The sequence below is a fragment of the Varroa destructor genome, unplaced genomic scaffold (assembly GCF_002443255.2).
Source record: "Varroa destructor unplaced genomic scaffold, Vdes_3.0 BEIS01000004.1, whole genome shotgun sequence".
Lineage (NCBI taxonomy): Eukaryota > Metazoa > Arthropoda > Arachnida > Mesostigmata > Varroidae > Varroa > Varroa destructor.
The window spans coordinates 10,959,720-10,973,936 of NW_019211457.1; the positions used below are offsets into that span (position 1 = coordinate 10,959,720).

The following is a 14,217-nucleotide window of genomic DNA, read 5'->3' on the forward strand; positions in this document are numbered from 1 at the left end:
TATATATATATATTCTTATTTGTACAAATCGAGCAGTATTTATGTGTTGTTAACGAGACTAAAGCAGCTACTTCTGGCACCTTCTAGTCAGATGCTCGGCCGTCTAACCCTCCGCTTTTACATACACATTAGTGAGAGGTACGCCAATTGTGTCGTCTACTGTAGGGACCTGGCTCATTTGTCCATCGGTTAATTAATGGCCAACAAGATGCGTACCACGGCGAACGGACAAGGAGAAACTCCTACAGAAAGGGTTGCGGTTTTATGTGGGCGACTGGCCGGAAACAACCTGGGTCTGGGAAATAGCCAGACCGACACAAAGGTTGTACAGCGAAAGTGTAAGCGAAAGGGCGACATTGTGACAGGGCAAAGGAACCAACCACTCGAGAAGCTGCACGCAGCGGAACGCTGAGACTGTGCCAGTGACATCCTACACTCTCAACGGAGCCGACAACAGCAGCAGTATGAAGAAGACCAGTAGCTACTGCTCGAGTCCAACTGATCAAACAGTAAATTCTATCTAGATAAGGTAAAATATTGCGATAATGTCAAACATTGTATACATTCATCCACAATATTTAAGTTAAGCGATATAATATAGATAGTTGTTTAATTAATGCTTCCCTGTTAACGATCTACATATACTGAATGAATTTCCTTAATTCGATTGTCCGGTTCGATGAGATCTGAAGGACTGCTCTTAAGAAATCACATTATATACTTCTCCATCACAAATGATGGCGTACAAATACCGCTAGTTCTCAAGTTCTAGATGCATATTGTTTACTTAAGTCGATTGCTTCGATGCTATTGCCCACAGCTATATCCGCATATTATTTCTCCTACCGCTGCTGCCATTATCGTTGGTATCGTGATGGTACTTACTATCGATGCCTGTTCCTCCGTGCAAGTCCTTCGCTATATTAATTCCTAATAATGACAATGTCTTTTCCTGCTGGGCGTTCCACCTAGCATTATATGACTCTCTCCGGGACCTCTTTGTGCCGTCAATGGTGGCGCTGGACAAAGGGGTCGTAAAACTCCCCAAACCACCCCTACAAGCTTCACTACGACTGCTAGTATCTTATCGCCGCCGGCATGATGATAGCATAGCCAGAACCTCATGCGAGTAAATAATTTTATTAAGTGAACAACCGCAAACAACAACACCCACTAATTCAGCTATTACGACGCCAGCCAACCGGCAGTAAACGGCGGCTAGCGACATTAGCAGCACCGGCCGCAGCAAGAACGCAACAATAGCAATTGGACGAGTAACAGTTTTTAGCCCTGTACAAAGTAACGCAATACCGGCAAAAGTATATCAGAAGCAGCAGACTAATGAACTCTTACGTACATCTAAATATATAAAAGCTAAATGACATCAAAGAGACGAAACTATAATAAATAGGCACTTGGAAATTTAAGGACGACGGAATTAATGATACCTATTCAAGGCCTATCCGATTAGGAGAAAACGTTCTATATACACTTTAGCGAACGTCTTTGAGTGTGTTCTATAGAGTTTTAAGAGAGAACGACAGTTTTAAAGATTATATATGCTATTAGAACGTACGTGAGTCTGCTTCCGCTTGCCACTTGTGCGCACACCGATAAAGTACAAATAGAGTTACATCTGCTTATAAATAGATCATCCTATGCGAGAGGTAGCCGTTGAAATAACGAAACTTTTAATCGAATTCAGTTCTAACCAGGTAGTTACGAAAACGAAGGGATCGAGGAATGCATCAAGAGTGAGGGGAAGTGATTCAGTAGTTTTTCATTGATGGCTGTATCTCAATTCCAGCCAATAGCACCGCAATACAGGTCGGCGTTAGAAGCAGCTCGCGCGATTAACGACGCCGGGGGCTATTCGCTGACGTCGTCTCGGAATTGTGCTTTGAAAGGCGTGACCCCTTCACTCTGACTTCACTCAGCCTAGGCAAAGGTTGCCCCTATTCAGCACCTTTTCTGGTAAACCAAGTTTCGGCCCTAGCTAGCTAGCTAGCCAGCCAGCCGCGAAGACTCGAAATTAAATTTATTGTGTAATTAATCCTGTCGCAGCTGTCCCGCGAAGCTCAGTAAGCTAGTGAACAGAGGCCGTTCAATCTGCACGGGGTCTTTGCGGCTCTGGCGAGAATATCAGGAAATTTCTTTCAACAATGTTCCCTATTCTAGGAGAACCCTCAGGGTAGAGATGCGCTTGAATCAGCTCTCTCAACGAGGCACTCGTTGTTAAAGGAATTTGCAAGTAGACGCGAGGGATGCTGGTTCGGGGAAGGTTGAACAGGCAGGCCGAAAACTCATCAAGGCTAACTATGACAGTTTTCTGGGTAGGGGAACAGTCTGAGTTAAGCACAGTAACTCGTTGTCACTTCTAAATGTAATGCTTGATTTATTTGTTGATTGCTTTGATGTTAATGGTGATTAGATGAACAGTTGCAGATGAACACATCCTTTAATATTCTACACAAAACATGAGAATAACATTTAAAGGGTCATGACAAGCTAGCTGCATCGTGAAAGAAATTGTTGATTATCCGTGTTTGTAAATTCTCAGCGGAATTGACGATTTTCTCTAGTACTGTTCTGTGTGCTGATGAGCCGTAAACCATGTACGACCGTTATTTTACCGTGAAAAATCTGGTCAAATAAACGTCAAGCAGCATGCTAAAATACACCGTCTGTATTCAAAAATCGTGTGCCCAGTCATATTTTCGTTCTAACTTCATAGTGGCCTATTCACACCGTCACCCTTCGAGCCTTAGCATGTTCACGATGTGTATATTGACGCCATTGGCGTTCTCCATCCCTCCTCTTGATCGTTTGATCATCATGATCCGACTTCAACCTCGCCCGCGGAGTAAGGTGTTACCACTGTGCCTTCGTTTCCTAAACCCCACCATCATCCACTCGTCGCGCACAAGATCCTCATCGACGGACCGGCCCAACAAGCTCTTAAACAAGTGAAGGTACAGACGCTATCTATTACACACATGGACATAGCTATATAAGGAGAGTCGTCAGGGCCGCCAGTTGAGTAACGCCGCAAGCTTCAAGCCCCTTGACTGTCTGCTAACTTGGCTGGTCCCATCGCCCCAATTATTGTTAATAGATTTTTAGCTAACGAAAACGAAGCATAGCCAAAGCACCACCGTCGAGTGGTGCTAGTAGGACTGCACACAGATCTACACCGTCAAATACCTGCATATATATCTTCAACACAAAAGGAACGAAAAAGTCTAGGTAGGTAGAGACGGGGGACAGACAGGGGGGTAAAGGGGCGAAGAAGACAGAATTATTGAGAACTCCGAACGAACGACTGCTTCAGAAGAGAAAGAGAAATGCGAAGATGAGGTGGCGGAGGTAGCCGCAATGGAGGGTGCCCACCTCTAGCAGCCACCAGTACGGCGCTGCGCTGGCGCAAAACGTGCCATTTCCCTTTTTCCCCCGGCGAATGGCAGTCCTAGGTAAGCTACGAAGTGGGGTAGCGGTCTACTCCTGGTATGAATTTCCCACTTTCTTCACTATCTGTTTGCCGCATACTAACTTCCTTGATCACCCCTTGTCTCTCTATTGTTACGCCTTACAAGTGGCATAAAGTCCTCCACGTATCTAACGGTGTGGCAGCCTGCAGTTCACAGCCATAGCTCGTTCGTGCTCCTCACGGCAGCAAGTAGCAGCAGCAGCAGCTGTGCGCATATGTGCCAGGACGAAGGTCAGGAAACTGCGCATGGGTTGAATGCCATCGATGGTAGCGATGGTGGTGTTGGGAAGGCGAACCCAATAGGGTTTAATATGCGTATCATGGCTCATCATACAATCATCCAGTCATTGGCGTCGTCGTATGGGTGGAGCTGCATACCACACCCTACGAGTCGCTAAGCTGAACTCGCCGAACCCTGCGAGGGCTCCTATGCCGCTGTTGCGGCCCGTACTCCGAGCACTTGTCCCTGCGAAAAGCGATAGTAGATGAGCCCTGGTAAGGCTCCGCCTGACGCTGCAAGCCTCCGCCACCACTGACGTGCTCCCGCGCGCGCCAAAGGAGTCCTTCTGAGCTTTATGGAATACCAACCCGACTAAGGTTGTTCGCTGCCGGCTATTCGCTTAAGGAAGTACCGCAATTGTTGACCTTAACAGCACCGGTATCGTAACGGGGGCGCAGTTCAACTGCGCGCCCAGCCAGCAAACACTTCCACATACACACACAAACACAGACGCCTACCCACACACGTACATACACAAGCTCACATACAAAGGAACACCGGAGGCAGGCAGACGAAAAGGTCTGTCGGCAGCAGGGACGCAGTCCTGGAAATGGGCAAAGTTAGCTGTGTCATTGTTATTATGTAGAGACTGATATGGAAGCTGGAGGAAACCACTTTGTTTCTAGCCAGTAGCTCATGCTCCTGCTGGCGGTGTTTGTGGCAGTATGCTAGCGCAGGACGATCAAAAGCCAGCATAGAAAAATTACGCCCAACGAATACATGTCTTTACAGGTAACATCAAACGATATGTATATGTATTTGTTCCCTGAAAACGTTTTTAATAAATCCTTACGCATAGCATATGTGTACAGTGTATGTTAAACTGATGGGCACAGATCTCTGTTCCAATAACACAACTCTAATGGTGGGGTGCGTATCGAGGCTGCACATTAAAGTGCTAGCGCTGTCATGATAATCCATTGGTAGGATAAAAATAGTCGAGGTCCAATGAAGAAAGAAGATGAGTTCCGTATCGTTCGAGAGATAGGAGCCTAATACTCACGGCAGTCGAGTGGGCGGGAGGTGGTGAATCGTTGATGATATTGATAGTTTGGGTGCCTGTGTATAGCGATAGCGTTACTCTCTTCTATAAGTTACAGCCTTCTGAATTTCCATGATTAGATGGTAGCTGTATCTACGTATTGATACACGATTGTGTCACGCTTGAACAGTTAGTATTCTAAGTAGAATCTAATTGCCAGAAGTAGGTGTGTAAGCTAGGGTAGGACGGGGGGCGGCGTGTAGAAAAATATAGGACAAGTAACATAGACGTAGGAAACAGCGCGGTAAACTGCACTGTTAGTGTCTGGAAGAGGCTAAAGGTTACAATTGAAAGCAAAACCTTCATAGTGCAAATTGTAGACAGCCCAGTGTGAAGCATCATGAAAAATTATCGAAAGCACAATTAAAAGGGCGGGCAGGCGCTTCGTACTAAATTGAACATGTAAACTTGATAACATTTCTCAGAGTTAGCTTAAGAGCTTCGTGTTGTTGATTAATAATGAGTTAAAGTCAAAATTTACTATGTGTAAATTGCATATGGCAAACGTTCCTTCAACTTGTGCCTGTTTTTTGGTGCTGCTATGAAATGTTCTGTCCTAATGTTTAATGATAACTATTCTCCTGACTGCGAACCGGCTAACATTTTTCGCTGTAGACTATTAAACTGCTGGACAGAATCACTTTAAACCAAAGGATCAAATCCGATTGTATGAAAAGAAGAAACCCTATTTAAACTTAAGGATTCTAGAAACAGGCCCAACATAACGCTAGACAATTAGTATCTATACTGTTCCTGTTTATATTGTGTTATAGTGTTATTACAGTCACCACGCAACAAGCCGTACCTTATGCAGCACAATCTACCGATTGAGCACTTCCGAGTAGCTAAAAAAATAGACAGAAGAACTGAGCGGGGCATTTCAGCCGTCTCGGATCAGCTCTCTTTTGTATGCCCCGAGTGGTTTTTCATAAACGTAGTAAACGGATGGGAGCTCGATGATAATATGTGTTCTCACCGAAACACGCCCGCCGACCCAACGGGCCGTGGTGCGCCTACGCATAGAACCAGCCTCACCTCTACTACTTCTAAGTCACTGATAGGGAAGTGCCAGCCACCATTATAACACATAGCAAGCACCGTTAGGTTGCGTGAGAGTGCGAAGTGTTTAGTACATGAATAATACATCACTGTAACTGCTGATCCATAGGACAAGCGTGCAACCAGCCCCATCTCTGCCGGCATCGCTTTGTGGAAAATCCTCAAATAGATAACCCAGTTCCTTCATGGCTGGCCAACCCGAACGCGCTTCTCTACGATACGAAAAATTTCACTCTCCAACACTACCCTACTAGCCCTATCTGCTAAAGTCAAACTACCACCTAAACTCGAGGGCTTCAGGTGTCAAAAGGCAAAGTGAAGGCCAAAAGCCAACAGTCTCCGAGAGCCAGGCAGAGGTGAGAAATCGCTCAGTGTGGTTAAGAGATGGATACACGGGGTACGCGCTATTGATTTTAATATCAGCAATGAGTGATGATAAGGCTAAATGGAAATCTAAGGGACAGCAGTGATATGCTTTTAAATAGCTGTTATGGCTTACAACTGGGGTTGATAAAGAAAAGTCTTGTTGAGTACCACAATGTACTCTGCAAACATTTTTTCCGTATACTTACATAATATCATTCCAAATACAGTGTTGAGGTGGGGCCAAATGGGCATGAAGCTATATGAAGCACTCCGATATTTTTAATAAACAACTGTTTAATCGAACTATAAAAACATAAATAATAGGTTAATTTTTTTTTATTAGGTCCCATAGATAAGGTCTCATCAGTGAGGTAGGAATAAATGGGATACTGTACTATAAAATATATGATGTTGATTGCTTATTTTACACAGAACTCGAGAACTGACCTAATTTTATTATATGTACTTCGGTGTATAGCTAAATTAAGTAAAATTCAAGCTAAATTCATTATTTTCTATCCAAAGGGATTGTTATAACGACCGTACTGCCATAGCGCACCGTTGATACGAAGCAATCGTTACGTTCTGGATAATCATCACCACGGATCCATAAGTAAGCATGAGTAATAATTAGTACGGCAGTCATGAATGAGTGCGATACTTCCGACTTCAGCGCGGTCAGATACGCTCCGGTAGACGGTGTACATATATTATTACAGTTTGGCTGTCAATTGTCTCATGGAACAGTTTATTCCCACCCCACAGATCATAATCTCAGATCTGTTTATTTTGCTCCTAGATAATTAGGAAGCATCTTTTGTCCAATCAAGGTTGAAGATTTTTCTCGGAACGTCTTCTCTTTTTTGTTGGATGACTGGCTTATTCGCGCTTATTTATTTACTAAATGTTCTTTTTAAGCCGCAACACAGAGGAGTTTTTGACTTATTATTATATTAATAGCATTTAGTTTCTTCTGCGGCCACAACTTTTTTCAGTAGTTGCGTCAAACGTTTGGCCTACATCGATACATCATTTTTTAAATATTCTGAGCCGCGTAGATTTATGTTGAAATCCGGTATAGCCATAAAAGGGCAAAAAAACTTACCAGAAACGATCTAGCGTGTGTTTTGCTGAACAATGTGATACATTTTAAGCAAAACGATTATTTCTATTTGCTCTAATCGGAATCACCCGTAACCGTACCGTTTATAAAACACTGCAGCGTATACTATAGAAAAAGTTGAGTGCTTCTTTCAAAAATAAGTAGAAATACTACCAATAAGAATCACGGCGTCTAAGCACGAATTATTCTTAGACTGAGAATGCATAAAATCGATGAAATACCCCATGTCATTTATTCTATACGGCTTACTGCTGTACTAACCTAACAACCAGGGTGCTGTGGCGGTCCCATTGGCACCCTCACCTTCTTTGGCACCTTTCAGGATACTTTCGGGTAAGGGCAGTGAGTGTCGTACCATCGCGCCGTATAGGCCATACTCAGCCATGATGGTTGCCTTTCCCCAACACTTCTCTGTTTTACGCCATTTTGCTCGTCGATTCTGGAACCATACCTGTAAGCACATTTGCATACATCACATATAACATCTAGTTGAAACTGTAGGTCAACATAAAAAAAACTATTAGAATAGATAGAAAAATTAATCGTCACCATTTGTCAACTGTAGTCATAACTTACTATAAGAATAAAGTAGTAGTTAAAAAGCAAGCAGCTAGCTTGACATATAGTTCGAGACATATGCGTACGCGAGAAGGAAGATATATAGACTAGAAACCGGTATACATACTTTAATTCCTAATAGCGGTGTGTATTATAACTGTATAGGTAACTTAAAGTGGACTGTGAAGTTGCACCTTTAACTAAGAAGAACATATCACCAATTTACTAGCAATTAACACTTCGTGGTCTAATTATTCAAGCTCGTTGACATCCACCGATTGTTGACAGCGCGCACAACGATTCCTGCGTGTGAAATCCAGGCAACTAATTGCCTTTGACCTGCGCACATCTTTACTGTCATTAGGACACTCAGTTATAGAGATGCCAAACCACGACTGAACACAAACTACAGTGAAGCTTTGTAATAACGTACCGTCGAAAAATACATAGAAGCTAAAGGGAATCGGAGGAGAGACCCAGATACCTTTGACATCGTACACTGCGCATGTTGTTAATGTCCTTGAACCGGAAGGCCCAGGACTTGAAGTTAGGAATCGCTTCATGTCAAGCCTCAACCCGTGCATCTCGTCATAAATAGGCACATTGTGAGTGTCTGTTTGCGTGTATGTGTGCGTTTGTCTGTGAGCCTGTGGCTCCACTTCTCCTGTTAAGGCTTTCCCGCAGTCGTCAAACCAGTTCTCTTTAAGCTCGTCCTCATAAGCCTCTCCTGTCCTTTCTGACGATGAAAGGGAGCGGTCTACCTTTTACAGTTCTTTTTCGTCGTCGGCCGTGTCGCGCTTGGTCGTGTGTTCAATCAAAATTTTATGCAAGACTTGCTGTGAGTTCATCAATCTTGTCGGTTGTCATATGACGCTAACTCATTGTAAATACCACTTCACGTTCAGTTCGGACGGAGATGAAGGCGCAGTACCAGAGAATAACGAGTCTGTATAGAAAGAGCTTCTGCTTGAAGGCCATAGCAGGTACAGGGAAGTCCGTGTGCCGCTGGGCAGGACTGACGTGGCGAACAATGGATGCATGACAAAGTATAACGGGGTAAATTTGAGGGTGGGCAGGAATCAATTGTTGCACGCACGATCCGTTTTCCTGAATTCCTTTTCCTTTGACCAATAAAATGTGGCCACCGGGAAGCAAAGCTGGTCGTCCTGTACGTGAACACCCATTCGAAGTCGAGACTTATAATTTCAACGTAAATTAAATCCAAGGAATGGCGGAATATAGTGGCGTCAATTACAGGGACTAATTACGGGGTCAATTACAGGGGAGGTTTTGACCTCTGAAAATTGATTATTTGCACGTAGATAATTCAAGCGCTTTAACGAAAATTACGCTGGCAAGAGTATCAAGTCAACATACCTTCACAATAACCCCAATCACAAAAGGATTTCATGCTAATTTCGAATTACCCGATCGGTCAGCTCTCTAGATTCTGCTTATTAAGTAGAAAATATGCTACTCACTCCAGCCTTTCTTTATCCTTCTTTACACTCTCTTCTAGACATTTCTTTAATCCTTTTCAAACCTGTGGTCGAGTTATTACTCCTCGCTGACAAACTTGCTTGCAAGCAGTTTACTTACGGTAACTTGAGTCTGTAAGAAGTGAGCAAGCCTTGACAGTGAGTATACGCAAGCGTATATATTCCGATAAAGGTCGGCGTTGTCCCTTTTCAATCTCTTCAGGACGTATACTTCAAGCATAGATAGAAAAACAATCAAAAAAAACAATAGTTCTTTTACCATTGTGAGGTGGCCCATTCGCGCCGGATAATTCCGTTAAGTGGAATACATGCGAAATGCACGCTTTCCCCCAATTTGCTTTTTCGTTATAATTCCGTTACCTTCTCCCGTCCCAAGAATAATACAAATTAGACGGCACGACGTGAACAAAACGCTCGATTGCTAAAGAAACAAACAGGCCTGGCGAGTTCATTGTTCCAATCTACCAACCGCAATGGGCAGATTGGTAACTTAATTATGGAAAAATGTCCATTAATTTTGCATGAGCGCAACGAAGCAGCGAGGCTATAACTCAAAGACCTCTGAAGTGGGTGATTTCAAAGTGATCCGAGAAGTCACCCGCCATAGAAGAGGGAGTGCAGATTGAATTGTGAGTGATACTGAGCTGGTTTAAGGAAATTTTCGTACGCAATGCTAAGCAATGTGAATTTGTGGTATGGTCTTCGATACATAGTCATACGTTACACGACAATAGCTATTGAAATATGTGTAATTGTAGGATCATAATGGCCACATTCTGATCTTATTATTATTATACAATTAAACATGAACTAATAAAACAAATGACTCAAAGTATATACAAAGTCTTTGAGCCACCATGCGAGATGCCACTCTCTGCGCATTTTACAGCTGAAAACCTTCCCTAAGATTAGATAAGCATGTACAAGTCTTGCTGGACCTGCGCGTAATAGAGACAAAAATATTCGAAAACCGAATACGTCATATTTCAGGTCCTACTAATTATGAAGGTGAAAGGGCCACGGGCTATAGCTCTTCTACACTAACAGACAACATAAGTGTATGTTCTTCATCTCTAGTCCACTCCTCTCAGAACATCGGTCATCGGACAGAGCCAACGCGAGTCCGTCCATCGTTCATGGCCAAGATTAGTGTCTGTCTAATCATCTGACCTCGCATCTGGGCCGCCTTTCTTGCCCCTGAGGGCGGACTTGCACTAATAGCTTTTTCTGATTCCTTTACGATCATACTCCCAATCCTCCCCCCCCCCCCCTCTTTTTTATCCCCCTACTTGGCAAGGTTCACTTGGGAGTGTGTACGGTAGCGGACGTGGGAGTGGGTTCGAAGGTAAGGCCAACAAGCTCAGCTACCTGTCGTCCCGGGCGGCAAGTTTCTGATCTATAACACACCAGCTGCACTCCAACAGTTGTTTCCCAGGGAGAGTATAGGATTGCTCAATACTGGACATTGCGGCCGGCTTTTTTCGTCCTGTTTGTAAGCCTGCCGGTGCAAAAAAAAGCTCATGAAAAGGCTGGTCCCGAAATGGCCTTAGGCCTGACGATAATACTACTACGCGACAGCTTGCAACCTCTTTATAACTTCGGTACAGGTGGGTCTGACCGTCGTCGGACGTCTTTAGCTACCAATCATCTTGAATGTATTTTTGACATTTTTTTTTGGTAGCCGCTGTGGGCGTAACTAGTCTGCTTCTTGCTTAGGTCGTACCCGGTTCTCTGTTCCCTCTTGGGTTAGTAGGTGCATACAGCGGCAACAGCGGCAGCTCGGCTGTTTTCGTTCTTCTGCCATCTTGCGCGGAACCGCCATCGCCACTATCCGTTCAGCCTCGTTTACCGGCAGTTAATTGAAATCCCAATTATTTCCTCGTTTACTCTCGCTCTCGCGGATGCCCCTTGCACCAATTTAGCGCCATGTAAGGATCTCTCGTTCATCTCCCAAAAAGTTTGTCAGGAATTCCTTCATCGTGCACCCTTCGCTCGTCAACGCCAGTACTGCAACCCCAGCAACCGCCATAATCTCTGTGGCGAAAAACGCCTGTAAATTGTTTAGTGTGTGCATTTCAGAGACAAAATGCTGCCTGGTCAGGGACGAAAGAAAAATCAATAAGCGAATGGCCGGCCTATTGTCCCAGAGCGCCATCACCCAGCCGTCTGGACGATTTGCAAACGCCCACACACCATAGCAATCTGGCCATCTGGGAAATAAATGGATACTATTACGATTAGTACGTGTGTGTATGCTGAAAGAGGCTGATTCTCGTGAAGATTTCGATAGCATCGCATACGCCTAGTACAGCAGACTCTGAAAAAAGGATGGGTGGTCTTATTTTGGAATCGGGCTAATCTGGCGAAGAAAACCTCGCTGATGAAGAGAAGCGTGGGGATGCATCAGAAGGAACATGTCCTGGACTGAAAAGGATGAGGGTAGGGAAAGGGACGTTTTAATTTGCCCTTAATTCATTCACTTGGCCAGTTGCGCGTACCGAACGCTCCGGGGGTCACCCTCGAACGATGCCACAGACAGTGAAGGGAAGTCGCTGCTGAGGGAGGGACAAAGGTTCGTCTGGACAGGACCCTACCGTCCATTGGCCTGGGCGAACATGTCGGATAGCATTTGCGCGCTGATACATCATCATCTGTGGCTAACTGCTTCGACAAGTTGAATGCTCCTCACTTCTTGTTGTTCAGCTGTCGGAGTAAGCTAGCCAGTCTTGGCTAACAAAGAAACGTTGCGCGAAGCAAATAGGCCGGTTTGCATTGGGTCCGAATCATTTAAACGCATATAACTAGAATATACTGGACATGTTGCTCAGAAAATGTCTTCAGAATTTATGGAAAATTAAACTCCTCCGCAGTTTACAAAACGGGTAATCCGAGACTGTTATTTTTATTTTGAATTGAATTGTTAGTTCATTAATTATGTTATAAATAGGTTTCCTTTCGGCACATGTCTACGAAGCTGCCGCATCAAAAAAAGACCTCTTTTATTGCCATCGAATATTTGACCACGTCGAAAAGTAAAAAACAATGAATACTTCATATGGATGAAGTGTTTAGCGGAGCTATCACTAGACATCGTTCAGATTATAGTCATACCAAGATAATATCAAAACGATTCTTAAACGAACTCATTGTAGCGCGCACATATATATTACTCTTTACCATAGGACAAGAGGTCCTTCTCCTTCTCTGGTGGTAAGGCGACACCGCGCTGGGTTGTTGCGGCCAGTTGAGATCGTGGGTCAATTTACCCGTCGCACCTAAAGTTGCCGCATTACAAGTGAAGAAATGAATGGATGGATAGCCAGCCAGCCAGCTAAATGTTAGGGGCTAGTGGACAGCCGAAAAGCGGATTTTGCTCGGTCAGTAGAGTGATGTGGGCGCAGTGCCCACCTACACAAAGTCACAAAGTTATCCAGTCAACCACCGGGCCAGTTCGTCGGGACGATGATAACGCTGGGGCTGCCATGTTGTTGGCACCATCAGCACGACAAGTGAGGACATTTTGACCGTAGTGGCTGAGGGTGCTGCTGCTGTTATACTTCGTAGAGTCCCTTAGATTTAATCGGTCGGTCGGTCGGTCGATCGAGACATTTGAGGCTAGTGAAGCCCAGGCCACTGACTACTGCTACCGCCTGCTCATCGCTAATCGGATTGCAATGATCAAGTGACTCACTTGATATATATAATACACATCTATCGGACTCTATGTATAAGCAACGAATGAAGGGAACGTGCTGAGATCGGCCAAACAGTACCAACGCTCTACGGCTAATGCACGGTGGTGCCGCCGCTGCTGGGTGTTGTATTCATAGTTCGCTCGAACGAGCATGGATGGACTTCACCGTTGGCAGGCCGCCTTCGTCAACCTGATGATTATATTAGCATATAGTTCTTAGTCGTTTCAAATCGTCTCTGTCTTTTCCTTTTCCACTGAAGTTCATTCGCAAGCGCAATGTTCGATAGTCTTCAGCGAACGAATAAGTTAGCAGAAACAGGCTTGGACGAAAAATCGATAGATCTTACGTGGAACGATACCCTCTTCGCTCGGATGATTGATCGCCAGGTACCCATTATAGTTGAAGCATACTGTGCGATCTGAAAATGGAGTTTCCTAACACTTTTCTAGTATGTTATATTAATCGGAAACATAAATCACTTGCTTTTGTATAGCACTCGTTGACGAGTGTATTAGTGTGTGTGTTTGTTCATTCCCTTTCGTCGACCTGCATAATGAACGAAAAACAACGCTCAATATATTTGTAGACAAACAAAAGCACGAAGATCCACATGAATACACAGCATACATTAGGACCTTTTCGGCCTGCCGATCACCGACATCGTCATGAAATGTTCCATTACGTTTAATTTCATGCAAACATTTGCCTTCGTCACTGTTCGTCATCTATGACCAGTCACTAAATGACTTTCGTCTGATCCGTTAGCTCGCTGGGTCTGTTCCTGTTCTTTTTGCTGTTGTGGTTGTTCGTTACTTTTTTTTTGATCAGCCTAAAGTACCCCATTTTTGCAGCGCTCGTGATCTGCGCCTGGTCACTCTTCGCATCACTGCCCTACACGCACTACACTCTATTCATAAACAACACAAACGAAATACGCCCAGAGAACAGCGTTCTGGGCTACAACAACTGTCATAGCACTACTACGTAGTACTGTGTCCGCGACATCAGATCAGGCCGCTGATGAACAGAGCGGGACTGATGTCTTTGCTGCATCGCTTCATCTTCGGATAGAGTACGACGAGGAGAACGATCATAGCGGAAATTTGAT

At 44.3% G+C, this 14,217-nt stretch overlaps 1 protein-coding gene and 1 long non-coding RNA gene across 2 annotated transcripts in view; one reads left to right on the forward strand and one right to left on the reverse strand.

Annotated features, from left to right (window-relative positions):
• Positions 1-14,217, reverse strand: part of LOC111250066 (uncharacterized) — a 60,607-nt gene that overhangs the window by 5,843 nt on the left and 40,547 nt on the right. Inside the window, exon 4 of the mRNA XM_022804698.2 lies at positions 7,619-7,808. Within this exon, the coding sequence (XP_022660433.1) occupies positions 7,619-7,808 (190 nt within the window). The remainder of the gene's footprint in view (positions 1-7,618; positions 7,809-14,217) is intronic.
• Positions 307-14,217, forward strand: part of LOC147755840 (uncharacterized) — a 41,632-nt gene continuing 27,721 nt past the window's right edge. Inside the window, exons 1-4 of the long non-coding RNA XR_015326543.1 lie at positions 307-529; positions 5,978-6,224; positions 6,760-6,847; positions 7,680-7,810. This is a non-coding gene — a long non-coding RNA (uncharacterized LOC147755840). The remainder of the gene's footprint in view (positions 530-5,977; positions 6,225-6,759; positions 6,848-7,679; positions 7,811-14,217) is intronic.